This window comes from Gobius niger, assembly GCF_951799975.1.
Source record: "Gobius niger genome assembly, chromosome: 5".
Taxonomy (NCBI): Eukaryota; Metazoa; Chordata; class Actinopteri; order Gobiiformes; family Gobiidae; genus Gobius; species Gobius niger.
This window is the reverse complement of record NC_136856.1, coordinates 38,713,753-38,726,428: the sequence shown is the minus strand read 5'-3', so window position 1 is coordinate 38,726,428 and position 12,676 is coordinate 38,713,753. Positions and strand designations below refer to the sequence as shown.

At 42.9% G+C, this 12,676-nt stretch overlaps 1 protein-coding gene across 1 annotated transcript in view; it reads right to left on the bottom strand.

Moving 5' to 3' along the window:
- Positions 1-3,008: 3,008 nt before the first annotated feature.
- Positions 3,009-12,676, bottom strand: part of nol8 (nucleolar protein 8) — a gene marked incomplete at its 5' end in the record, with an annotated part of 13,809 nt that continues 4,141 nt past the window's right edge. Inside the window, 11 exons of the mRNA XM_079557075.1 lie at positions 3,009-3,182; positions 3,263-3,342; positions 3,419-3,477; positions 3,556-3,688; positions 4,569-4,867; positions 6,553-6,633; positions 6,700-6,850; positions 9,504-9,585; positions 9,651-9,764; positions 10,818-10,928; positions 11,531-11,754. Of these exons, the coding sequence (XP_079413201.1) occupies positions 3,123-3,182; positions 3,263-3,342; positions 3,419-3,477; positions 3,556-3,688; positions 4,569-4,867; positions 6,553-6,633; positions 6,700-6,850; positions 9,504-9,585; positions 9,651-9,764; positions 10,818-10,928; positions 11,531-11,754 (1,394 nt within the window). The 3' untranslated portion in view covers positions 3,009-3,122. The remainder of the gene's footprint in view (positions 3,183-3,262; positions 3,343-3,418; positions 3,478-3,555; positions 3,689-4,568; positions 4,868-6,552; positions 6,634-6,699; positions 6,851-9,503; positions 9,586-9,650; positions 9,765-10,817; positions 10,929-11,530; positions 11,755-12,676) is intronic.

Below are 12,676 nucleotides of genomic sequence, written 5' to 3'. Positions count from 1 at the left end.
CACTGCCTCTGATCCTGCTCTAGCGCAACGCGCAGCTCCGGGCTTAAAGCTCCAATGCGGACATTTTAAATTACAAATTAGCTTATAAAATACATCTATTCACAAATTTACCTACCAAATAAACACGAATGCAATACTACAATTTTACTCTATTTTTCCCGCAACAAATTAACCCATTAAATCCCTTGTAAAAATAAATAAATATTATTATTAAATACAAAATGCAGCATGTATTAATTACACTAAACTTGGCGCCCACAACCATATATGGGCAATTCCAGAGATGCCGTCTGTATCTATATCTGGTTATAAAATACACAAAAACGTGCTTAAGCGCCTGTCACAGCAGCTGTTAACAGTTTGATTTCTTCTTAATAGCTGATCACGGGACTTAATGACTACAGGCTGGTGGCGCTGACGTCTGTGGTCATGTAGTCTCCCACCTCAAGGACATCACCGCCCCCCTCCTGAACCAGCTGCAGTTCGCCTACAGAGCCAACAGGTCTGTGGACGACGCAGTGAACCTGGCCCTCCACTTCATCCTGGAGCATCTGGACTCCTCAGGAACCTACGCCAGGATCCTGTGTGTGGTCTTCAGCTCTGCCTTCAACACCATCCTCCCTGGACTGTTAGGAGACAAGCTCTACCAGCTCAGCGTGCCCGACTCCCTCTGCAGGTGGATCACTGACTTCCTGACGGACCAGAGACAGCACATGAGGCTGGGGAAGATCGTCTCGGACACTCGGACTACAAACACTGGAACTCCTCAGGGCTGTGTACTTTCCCCCAGGCTCTTCTCCCTGTACACAAACTGCTGCACCTCCAGTCACCAGTCCGTTAAACTGATCAAGTTTGTGGACGACGCCGCCCTCATCGGGATCCTCCTCCATCACGGTGTGGTCCCTCCTCACCTCCTCCATCACTGTGGTCCCTCCTCACCTCCTCCATCACTGTGGTCCCTCCTCACCTCCTCCATCACTGTGGTCCCTCTTCGCCTCCTCCATCACTGTGTGGTCCCTCCTCACCTCTTCCATCACCGTGTGGTCCCTCCTCACCTCCTCCATCACTGTGTGGTCCCTCCTCACCTCCTCCATCACTGTGGTCCCTCCTCACCTCTTCCATCACTGTGGTCCCTCCTCACCTCCTCCATCACTGTGGTCCCTCCTCACCTCTTCCATCACTGTGGTCCCTCCTCACCTCCTCCATCACGGTGTGGTCCCTCCTCACCTCCTCCATCACTGTGTGGTACCCCGGCGCTACAGACAAGCGGGACACCTATACAACTTTGTAGATCCACTCGACAGGGCCGTCCCCTTAGCCCGCTGTTGTTTCTTACCATTGAGCCGCTTGCTATGGCTATATGCAACTCCCCCGAGCTGACTGGGATTAAAATAGGACAAACTGAACATCGGTTACCAGTATCTGTTTTTGTGGATGATATTGTTTTATTTCTAACTATCTTGGAGAAATCAGTTCATGCAGTGGGAAATATTTGACAAGCTTTTTTTTTTCATTTTTCTGGAAAGTCAAACCAAGTCAACCTGAAGAAAAGCTCCCTGTTATTTCTGAACAAAAACAACCCTACTATCCAAACACAATGTACCTGCACCGACAAAGGTTTTACTTATTTGGGAATCCAGGTTAACCTGGACATAAAGAAAATCGTTTCTATCATTATGACCCTCTAGTTCAAAAGGTTTTAGAATCATTTAGAAAGATGGGATGCAACGCCAATCTCCATGATAGATCACATTAATATAAAAATTCGATTCTTCCAAAGTTTCTATATCTTTTTCAATCTATTCCTCTACATAATCCTGCCTCTTTGTTGTCATCATCAAATAAAAACTTTACCAAATTTATATGGAATAATAAACGACCCAGGTTACGCCTTTCTCTTCTATATTTACCTTTCCACTGGGCAGCTCAATTATGTGCCGCTACTTCGTATTTTTCACATAAGGATATTCCTTCTCGGATACAAATTGAAAACAACACAATAGAATTGCCATTAAATCCTACTTAGCTGAAACTAAACAGATGTTGAAAAATACAAAAAACCCAATAGTCAGTAATATGGCAATTGGTGCGGCACCAGCACATGTTGCTTTGAATGAGGAGTCTAAGCTTTCAACTCTGTCACCCATTTGGGGCAATGTTACATTTAAACCTGCACGCGCTGATATGGGCTTTAAAGTGTGGATGAATAAAGGTGTGTGTAAAATAGGGGATTTGTACAATGATGGAGTTCTAATGTCTTTTGAACATTTGACAAACAAATACGACTTGCCCAAGAAACATTTTTTGAAGTATCTTCAGGTCAGAAGTTTTGTTACTAATGTATTGAAGTGAACTGCGCAGCCCCCACTGTCCACTATAGAGAATATGGCTGTTCACCATCATCACAGTAGGGGCTTACTTTATAAATTACATTTTTTTTAAAGTAGTCTTTCATATTTACAAGCCTGGAGATCCTGAAATGGAGAAACTGACATATATTCCCGAAGACTTTAGACATTTGGTTGCCCTTTCTACACCTTGTAAAAGACTTTGATTTGTAGAAAATAACTTCATTTTCTTGTATTTGTGTGTGTTTTATATGTTTTGTCCTTAAACTGAACATTTCTATAAACATTAGTGAAAAAAGAAAGAACGTTGCCAAAGAGCTTCTAAAACATTCTACGTTTAACCAAGCTCAGGATTATTTCCCCAAATGCTGACATAAGTGCGTGAAATTCAGCACAAGATTACGATGGATTGACGACCTCTGTACAAACATTCAGACTTTTACCTCGACAGGCAGGTAATCGCGGTAAATTCACAGGCGTGGCCACACTGACATAAGCAATAACCCTTAAGGTTTTCTCATCATTTGTTTGGGACCCTGCTAATTGTGAATGTAGACGATAGGAACAGGAAGTACAGCACTGATGTCATTGTCCAGGAAGAAATGACGTCAGGGAGTGACATCACACTAAAAGTCAGAGTTCTTAAAGTGAACCACACAATTCTCCAGAAAACAGGCACAACCGGAGCATTTTCATTAGTTTTAATTATTAAAGGTCTAATAACGACATTGCCCATACAAAAGCAAATCTTTTCTCTGATGTTTCCCATGATCCTCAGCGCTGCATCGACCCGCGCAGCTTCCTCCGGGCGTCTTTATGCTTCTTCTTACAGTCCTGCAGCAGAGGACACAGGTTAGTCAGTGCTTTCTGATGGCGTTTAAGGTCCGTCACAGTGGTGTGTCGTGAGCTCTGACCTGTCGCAGCGCCGTCCTCGTCTCCTCCCACTCGTCCCGCTGCTCGTCCAGTGATGTCCTGCAGAACCACCGAGCGCCGTCTGAAACCGAGACAGACAGGTTAAAACAACAATAAGCTCGGACTATACACCTCCCATGATGCACTGGGGCGCAGACCCATAAGGCGCTGGTCGCTGGGGAAGAAGAAGAACAGCTCAGAGGTCGGCGGCGTCTCCCTGGAACCACAACAGAGGAGAGAAATCAGCCGCCGCGGGTCACATGATCAGAGCTAAACTAATGAACCTGTCCCGTACTCCGCAGCAGCATCTCCGGCCTCCTCCTCAGCATCTCCGGCCTCCTCCTCCTCCTCTTCGTCGCTACTGTCGTTCAGTCGTGGGTCCTGCTGCCACGGCAGCTTTGGAGTGGGAATACTCTCCACCACGTATTCTGGAAAACAAACAACGGTGTTGATGGTAAATACTACGGCTGGGTGATGATGAAGCCATATTTTGGCAAACCAGAAATATGCAAAAAAAGGGCAACATCTGAATTTACATGGCTTTGTTGCTCAAAAATAGAATTGTCCTGAAGAGATGACAAAAGGGCAGGAAAAAAACACACACTTTTTTTTTGTTTTCCCCATTTTTTCCCCAATTTTTCCCACACTTGCTCCCATTCCTCCCCACTTTTTTTTTTTTTTAACTCATCAATCCATTTTTTTTTTTTTTTTTTCATCTCCAATGATTTCACAAATTTTCCAAATTTCTTCCACACATTTTAAAGCATTTTCCTCACTTTTTCCCCCAATGTTTTATCCCCATTTTATTTTTCTATTCCAAGTCCCTTGCCCTCTGGATCTGGTGGATCTTGCCAACGACAGAAAATAGATACTTAACCTCTTAACCCTCACCTGAGCACATTTGACATTACCCAAATCTAAAAGCTTCTTGAACAAAGCATCAAAATAGCGGTAAAAAAAAAAGAGAACATAACGAGGCAGAAAAAGCAAAAATGAGTCACAAAAAGTGACATAAAAGAGCAATGAAAGTGCAACAAAAAAGAAACAAAAATATGTCAAAAAGTTACAAAAACTCAACAAAAAGTGGCAAAAATGAGATGGAAACGAAAGTGAAACAAGTGACGACAACATGGCAACAACGTCAGTAAAAAGGTCAGTTAACATCAGTTTTTGTAGGTCTTAGCTTTCAAATGAGGCGTTACACTGACTAGGAGGCTGCAAACTACAGTTGAGAAGCGTTTAGATTTGGGTAAAGCTGAATTGGAGAGAATGCGGCCGGTTAAAGTGGGGGTTGACACAGTCTCTCACCTGTCTGCTGCTGAGGCTCAGGTTCAGGGTCGTCTCCAAAAAAGGAGAACTTGAACCCTCCAGTTTCCTCAGTCTCCTTCTCCTCAGCTCGCTCCTCCTCCTCCTCCTCCTCCTCCTCCTCCGCCTCATCCTCCTGGTCCCAGCCGCTCTCTTGTCCCGGCTCCTTCTCCTGGTCCTGCTGTGGCTCCAAGTCTTTCCCGAACACAGCCTTCAGATCTGCATGGACTTCGAAGTAGATTTCTTTGGAGACTTCAGGGAGTTTCTGCGCCTCTTCTCTCTTCTTCCTCCGCGACCCTTTACTGCCACATTCAGAACAGAAAATCAATCTGCACCGTAATACAGATACTGGGGTTTGAGTATCTGCCGATATCCCATATTAACCGATACCAAGAGACTTTCTTAACACATTGAGTGCCAAAAATTGAAAAACCTGTTTTTGCATATTTTCTTTAATTACGCAACTAGACACTCTAATACACCTTATGTGTGATTTTGTAGCTCTGTGATGAACAGAAGTGAAACAAATGTAATGTAATAAATATATTATTGCTTTTCTTTTCTTTTCTTTTCTTTTGGGTCAGAGGTGGTGTTGAGCAGCAAACAGCTGTAAACCCGACACTTCTTTCTCGCGCGTTTGACAAAGCAGAGCGGCTTCCCGTGGACAGATTGAAACAGTTGAGATTTTAACGTTTCTCTGAGTTTTCAAATGATCAAAATTGGTCCAAGGACAACAATGTTGTCGTTGAAAATTGAAACTTGAAACTATTATATTTAGGCCTTCCCACAACGTTACTGCCAGAGGAGAGAGGAGGAGAGAGGAGTTAATCAGAAAGGAGAGTGTTTGATAACGTGTCATGAACTGGTCACCCAGCACAGCAAAGGAAGGCTCATAGATGAGGAGCATAGCCTCCCAAAATTATATACAAATAGCATTGTCCATAATATAAGTAGGGGGTCGCTAACTCAGGTAAAAAAAAAAATAATAATAATCTTGGGAGCCACAGGAGTTGGTACCTGGCTCCTTATGTAGCTCTAAAGTTGAAAAAAGTTCTAACTGAAAGTGAGCCTCTGTAAGCACCAAGTAGCTTCTAGAGCAGATGTGAGGTCTTGCAGGGTGGCAAGACCTTTACAAGGGGAGGCAGTTGCCACCCCGTGCCACCCATTCCAACCCATTCCATAATAATATAATGAATAATTTCAAACAAACTCCAGTTGGAGTGTTTGATGCACCCGTACTCCTTTCTTATATGTGATGATTTTTACTCATGACCCTTTGACCAGACAAAGCTCTGAGCCTCTGCAATCCCAGAACCACTGTAAAGACTGTATAGTCTAGTACAAAGTTAAAGACTCCTGCAGTGTGCAGAAAGGAGTGAGCCCGGTGTCCAGAGCACCAGCAGAATGAGCCACTACAATATGTTCGCTAAACTCAGGAAATAGAATTCAAGAGACAGTGGAATATTTATGGATCAATATTAGGGGTTCAGCTCTCACGGTTCAGTGCACGGTGCAGGACCTGCGGTTTGGAGTACAATCTAAAAAGTAAGTTTCCTCACACAGAGGCTAAAGCACTCGGAGCAGCGCGTTTGATTTGAAGCTCGTGTTTGGCCAGGTCTTGAACAACTTTCTGCGTGTACTTTTTTCGGAGACAAAGCTTTGGAGATGGAATATGGGCAGGATTGGACCTTACGCAGTAAAGCGCTTTGGGCCTGATAAAGGTAGAACGGGGCTCCAATAAAGATCAATAAAGGATTATCTTATCTTATCTATAAGTTCAGTCCACTCTGACAGTTTCTGAAATATTGGCATTTTTAATGTAATGTTAAAACAAAAATGTCACTGTCAGAAAAGATTTACTATTATATAAACTGTTAAATTGAAGAAGCTTGACTTGATGTCTTTCTTTGGTGACTGTTTTATGAATGTCAGCCTCATAATCACAGAAGTCTCTGTGGCTTATTTTGACCACACTCCATCGGCTCACCTCTCCTTCTGCTCCTCAGTTTTCTTCTCATAGGCGGCATGCTCCTGTTTGCTGGGGTCATAGTGCAGCGCTGACACGTCTCTGCAGACACGAGCGTTTGGTTAAAGGCTGTGAATGGTCTCAGAGCAGAGAAATAACCACAGTCACCTGAAGGTCTTGGCCTTGGCTCGCTCTGGCGGAGCTGCGCTGGTCCCCAGGAGGTTCTGCAGGATGTGGAGGTTCTTCTGTTTCTCCGTCTGCAGAGACACCTCCTCCGCCTGCCCTGCCTGCTCCTCTGTCTGTTTCTCCGTCTGTTTCTCTGGGACACACAGGGAAAGGTTCATCATTAGTTAAGTCCAGACGCTGAAAGAAAAAACATGGACTTTTCCAGCAGCGTTTTCATTCACTCTTTAAAAATATCTCCACTCTACACTGCGTTCCAAATTGCAAATTGTATTTCAGTATCAAAAAGGTAAAAAAAAAAAATCAATGAAACTCATGGATGGCATTGTGTCTCAGGGCAGTTTGAATCACTGACATTAATCTCAGAGACCTGGGATGAGTAGTTGTCAGGTCCAGCCCAGTTAAGGGAAAAACTACTGAAAAATGTTCTACATTATTAAGCAAATCATCATTTTCGAGCAATATGGGAAAGAAAAAGGATCTCTCTGCTAATGAAAAGCGTGAAATAGTTGAATGCCTTGGTCTAGGTGTGAAAACCTTCAATATTTCATGAAAGATGAAGCGTAATCATAGTACTGATAAAGAGATTTGTGGCTGATTCAGACACACTCGGGTTTGTGCACATAAAGTCAAAATAAGGACAGTTTCAGCCAGACAAATACATCAGATAAATAGAACAGCTGCTACAAAGCAGCAGACAGGTATTTGAAGCTACTGGTGCCTCTGGAGTCTCCCGAACATCAAGGTATAGGACCCTCCAGACAGAGCCGCCTTAACCAATGGGCTAGCAGGGGCTGGAGCCCAGGGGCCTACCATATTCAAGGGCCTATCACGAGGGTCGGCAACCCGCGGCTCCGGAGCCGCATGCGGCTCTTCGGCCTCCTTGTAGTGGCAGCAACGAGTATATCTACAAGGAGAACTGGTTCTGATGAGTAATCCATCAGAACCGTGTGACTCTTTCATTAACAACGCCTCTTATTGATGCCGCTTTGCGCCGCAGCCTCTTTATACTATAAACCTGCAGGCGCGGAGCCGCTGCAGATACATGCACCACTCGCACCATCCCAAACGTCTGCGCTGTTTTAGGATCCGCGCTACACGTTGTAATGAGCCCGTCTGAATCTGTCCTCTTTATATACGCTTATACCTGCAGCTGCTACGTTTTTAAGGACCAAAACAAAGTGCACGTGCTGAAACATGTGCTTTTGCGTGCTCACTCGTGTTAATCAGAAACTACGACGCTGAAGGGCTGACAAGACTATCCTTTGACCCTTGTCCATAAAAATAGAGTGTCTGCCACGGAAATGGCTTTAAATCCCGTTAATTTAATATCCATTTTACATTAGCCTTTATAAAAATGCTTTGAGGAAGTTTATGTCAAAATAGGTAAATTTACTTACTTTCCTGTTTAAATGAAAAATTACCTATGGGTACATTAAGGTGGGCCGGCCTCCAGAGGCTGCAGTTGTGCATTAACCTTCTATCCGGCCTCCCCTAAACTGTTCATTGAAGCAGAAACGGCTGCAGTGGCTTAGAAATACATGAAGACTCATTTTCAAACAGTCTTGTTCACTGATGAGGCCGTGTAACCCTGGATGGTTAGATGGATGGAGTAGTGAATGGTTGGTGAATGGCCACCACGTCCCAAAAAGGCTGTGATGTCAGTAAAGAGGTGGTGGAGTCAAGATCAGCATGCATGAAAATCATCTTCACACATGACAACGCACCATGTCCTGCTGTAAAGAATACCTCTGTGTCACTGGCTGCTATGGGCATAAAAGGAGAGAAACTCATGATGTGGACCCCCTCCTCCCCTGACCTCAACCCTATTGAGAACATTTGGAGCCTCAACAAAAAAAACCTCTATGAGGGTGGGAGGCAGTTTTCCACCAAACAGCAGCTCTAGGAGGCTATTCTAACATCCTGTAAACAAATCCAAGCAGAAACTCTCCAAAAACTCACAAGTTTAATGGATTTAAGAATTGAAGCTGCTATCACACAAGGGCTCCTATGTTAAAATATAACTTGACCTGTTAAGATTTTTTTTTAAATAGAAATAGCTTTTGATTTGAGTAAATATGACCTCCTAATGCTATAAATTCAACAAATGACCATTTTCAGTTAAATACAAGCTTTAAAATGTATTGAAAAGATGAGTTGCATAATAATTTGGAAAAGTAGATTTTGAGTTTTTTAATTATTTTATTTTCGTTATTTTTTATTATTATTATTATATTTATTTTTGAAAAAAAATATCACTGGGAGATTTTATCAACCACATTTAAATGATCCTCTACCAGTTTAAGACTTGAAAATTATGCTGACTCTCATTTGAGTTGACAGTAAAATGTAATTTGCATAATAATTTGGAACACGGTGGAGTCGCTCCTACAGACTCCACACTATACAGGCTTCAGTCAACTACATTTGAATTTATATAGATCTAACTCCTGACTGATTTATTGAGCTTTGAATTAGTTTTCGACCAGAGTTTTTGTGATATGTAAGCGATGTCTTTCAGTGGTTTCTGTCTAAGGAAAAAATATATTTTCTAAGATTAGATTTAAAGCCAGTTTGAATCAAATTTTGGCATAATTCCTTTAATGACTTTTAATCCTTGTTAATGCCCTGCAGAAACACTGTGCCTTATTTTTGTACGAAATCATGAAACAAAACAAAATTATAAATATTTTCCTCCTTTTTATGCCACTAATCCACTTTAATCCACACTGACACCTCGACATTTAAATCTTTTCCTGCGACGTCTGGCCTTAAACCACACGACTGACCTGCATCGTCTCGGTCGTCCAGGAAACGGGCGTCCATCTTGAAGCGGTCGTCGGTCCCGAAGCGCGACTGCAGCGCCATCAGCTGGTCACAGAGAGAACAGGGTTTAGTGAACACCACCCTGACCTTTGTTTCTGAGTGGACTTTACCTTGAGTCCAGCTTCTCCTTCGTACTCCGGCCGGATCTCAAACCGCTCTGTGTCCTCTTCCTCTTCCTCTCCGTCGTCTTCATCGCTGTCGAACAGACGAGGAGCCGACGACGGCTGCAAACAACCACAGACCAAAGAGTTTTAAACGTGAGAGGACGGGTCGTGGGTTAAAGTGGGCCGGAACCCTTCGAAATAAAGTTCTGCCACCTTGGGTAGTGACAAAATGAAAATCATGTCGAACATCAAATAAATAAAAAGGAACACATGAGATAATTGTTAATTTGCTGGACAGAAGTCCACTTTAGACAGAGAAACTGGAGGAATAATTATAAGAGCGGCAGCAGCTCAGTCCACTCCCCGTGTGCACAGAGGGAAGAAGATGTAGGTTTACTGTGCCTCAATATAGCAGCAGAGTCTTCACTTCCAAGGATTTTGCCCACTTTTCATTTTGCAACAATGGCCCTTAAACCTTTACGGTTTTACAGATTAATGTAGGAAGCATAATGAAGAGAAAAGGTGATAAAACAGTGAGCGGTTATGGCGCAGTGTCCTTTTTCCACACAACCTTTGCTCTGATCCTCTGTTGAAAGAAACTGAAAAGTTAGGAAACCTGGCAAAAGTTTAGTCTTTAGACTTGTCTGGAGCCCGTGTCTCCTCCTCTCAGCTCAGCGCCAGGAGCAGCTACAGGAGCAGGGGCGGAGCTGACACAGGCAGCAGAGGGACTGGGGCCCCGCAGCAGAGGTGCTGAGGGGCCCCACTGGGAAACACTTACAAAGGATTTTGAAAATACATAAAAAAAACAAGAAATAAATAGAATAAATAATAAAAGATAGATTAGAAGATAGATAAAGGTAGATTTTTTTCTTCACATCAAAATCAAAATCATAATGTAAACAGTTCTGATTTTCATCACTGAGCCGATTTAAGTGTATTGTTGCCTAAAATACAAAACATTGCACAAAATTTGATCTGATTAATTAAACATTTCCTGGGGGAGGACCCTGTTGTCCTTTACACACAACATTCAGGGAGTGTTTCAAACAAGAGCAAAAAGGTTTTTTCTGTAAAATGGCTTCAACCTTCAATTGATTTTCACCGCCAAAATACGGGATTAAAGCACCGAGTGTAAAATGTTTGTCAGTGCAGAGGAACATATAAGGCTCAAACCTGGCTCTGACGGACTGAGGGCGGCTCGGTCTGTTTGGGCTCCTCTTTATCATCTTCATCGTCGGAGCCAAACACGATGTGCTTCCCTCCAGGTCCACCAGGTGCGCCATCCTGGAAATACAATTCAAGTCCTCTTTATCTATTTCAGTAAACTAATTCATTATGAAAAAGGTGGATAGTGGATACAAACCTATGAGCAAAAACAAAACTTGTCACAAAACCTGCAAATGTGTTTTGGATCATATTTTTGTATATTTGACAAAGTTAAGAGTTATACAGTATATATTGCAATAAAATAAGTTTACCCAAACTGAACAAAGGAAGAGGGCAGTTTCCAAAAGTAAAATAGAAATCTACACCTGTCTTGTCTTGGCCCATGAAAGAAACACTGCAGCTTCATTGATATGATATTAAGGATTGTTAAAGCAGTGGTGGGTTGCGAACCTTGTCCTGGGAACATTTCTTTCAAAATGTGTCCTCTGAAAAAGTTTAACACAGAGTCCGAGTCTGTTAAATCAATGCTTATTCACCAATAATTAGTGGGGATAGTACAATATTTAGCACTATATGACAAATGCAGTTCTTCTTTAGGTTGCAGCGTTGATATGGGTCCGACAACACCAAAGAGACACTCGATGATGTATCCACAGTAAGAGTTATGGTTAAATACACAAGTGATGTACATTTGAATGTTAAGTTAGTAAAGGTCTCACCGTTGCGGACAGCGCCCCCTGGATCAGTCGTCGGTTCTGCTCCGCCTCCTTCTGTCTCTGAAGGACGGCCGCCAGCCTCCTCTCATTGGCTCTCCTCTGAAGCTCTGCCTCCTCCTGGGCTGTAGGCCTCCTCTGATTGGCCACAGGTGGCTGTTCCCCCGCCTCCTCCTGGTCAGTGATTGGTGGAGACACGGCGTTCTCTTCCTCCTCTTCGTCATCTGTCTCTAACCAAAGATAACGAGACGGAAATTAGACATAACAGAACAAAAACTGAACGGCTGATTACTACAATTTTTTTTGTTAAGTTAACAATTTGACTCGATAGAGCGTAGATAAATACTATACTATAATCCAGGGGTTCCCAAACATTTTTGGCTGGGACCCCAAATATTGACACCTAAACAACTCAGGACCTCCACTGTATAAAGTTATTGCGTCTTATGCTACTTTAGGAAGAAAAACGTAAAGTGAATATGTATTTAAACAATTAAAAATATTTGAATGGATTTCACAAATATATGCCGTTTTACACTCAAAAATATACGAAACAGTATTATTTTTCGATTTAATCTTGAACGCATCTGGGGACGTCATTCAAAGCCTCGCGACCCAACCCCCACTTTGGGAACCACTGCTATAACCAAAAGAGAAGACTTCTGTCTGGAACAGCATATGCCAGGGTAGGATCGTTTTTCCCCAGCAAGTTACTTTTATGCAACAAAAACGTGACTTATGCTTAAGGCCTATTTGCACAGGATTGGAGCGACCCAGGGACGTCTGTGATTCCTTTGGGCATCCCTACGGGATCAGCAACATCTGTAATTCACTCATTTTCCGGACTTTTCCCCGTAAATGACATGACAGATAATGACAGTGAATGATGACAACAAGAAAGGTCATTTCTCCGAAAAACTCAGAGGACATCAGTAATTTTTACTTTTTACCTGAGGTCCCGAGGTCATTCTAATCCTGCACAAATAAGGCTTTAGTTGGAGTTTACTCTGGACAATTAGTAGCAAGGATGATGTGTCAAAGAAAATGATGTGATGATGAGAACAGTATGTGGGAAAGTGCAGCTGTATGCTTTAATAACACAGAGAGAGAGTACCTTGGTCGCTGCTGGAGGCCGGCCCTCTCTGAGCCACT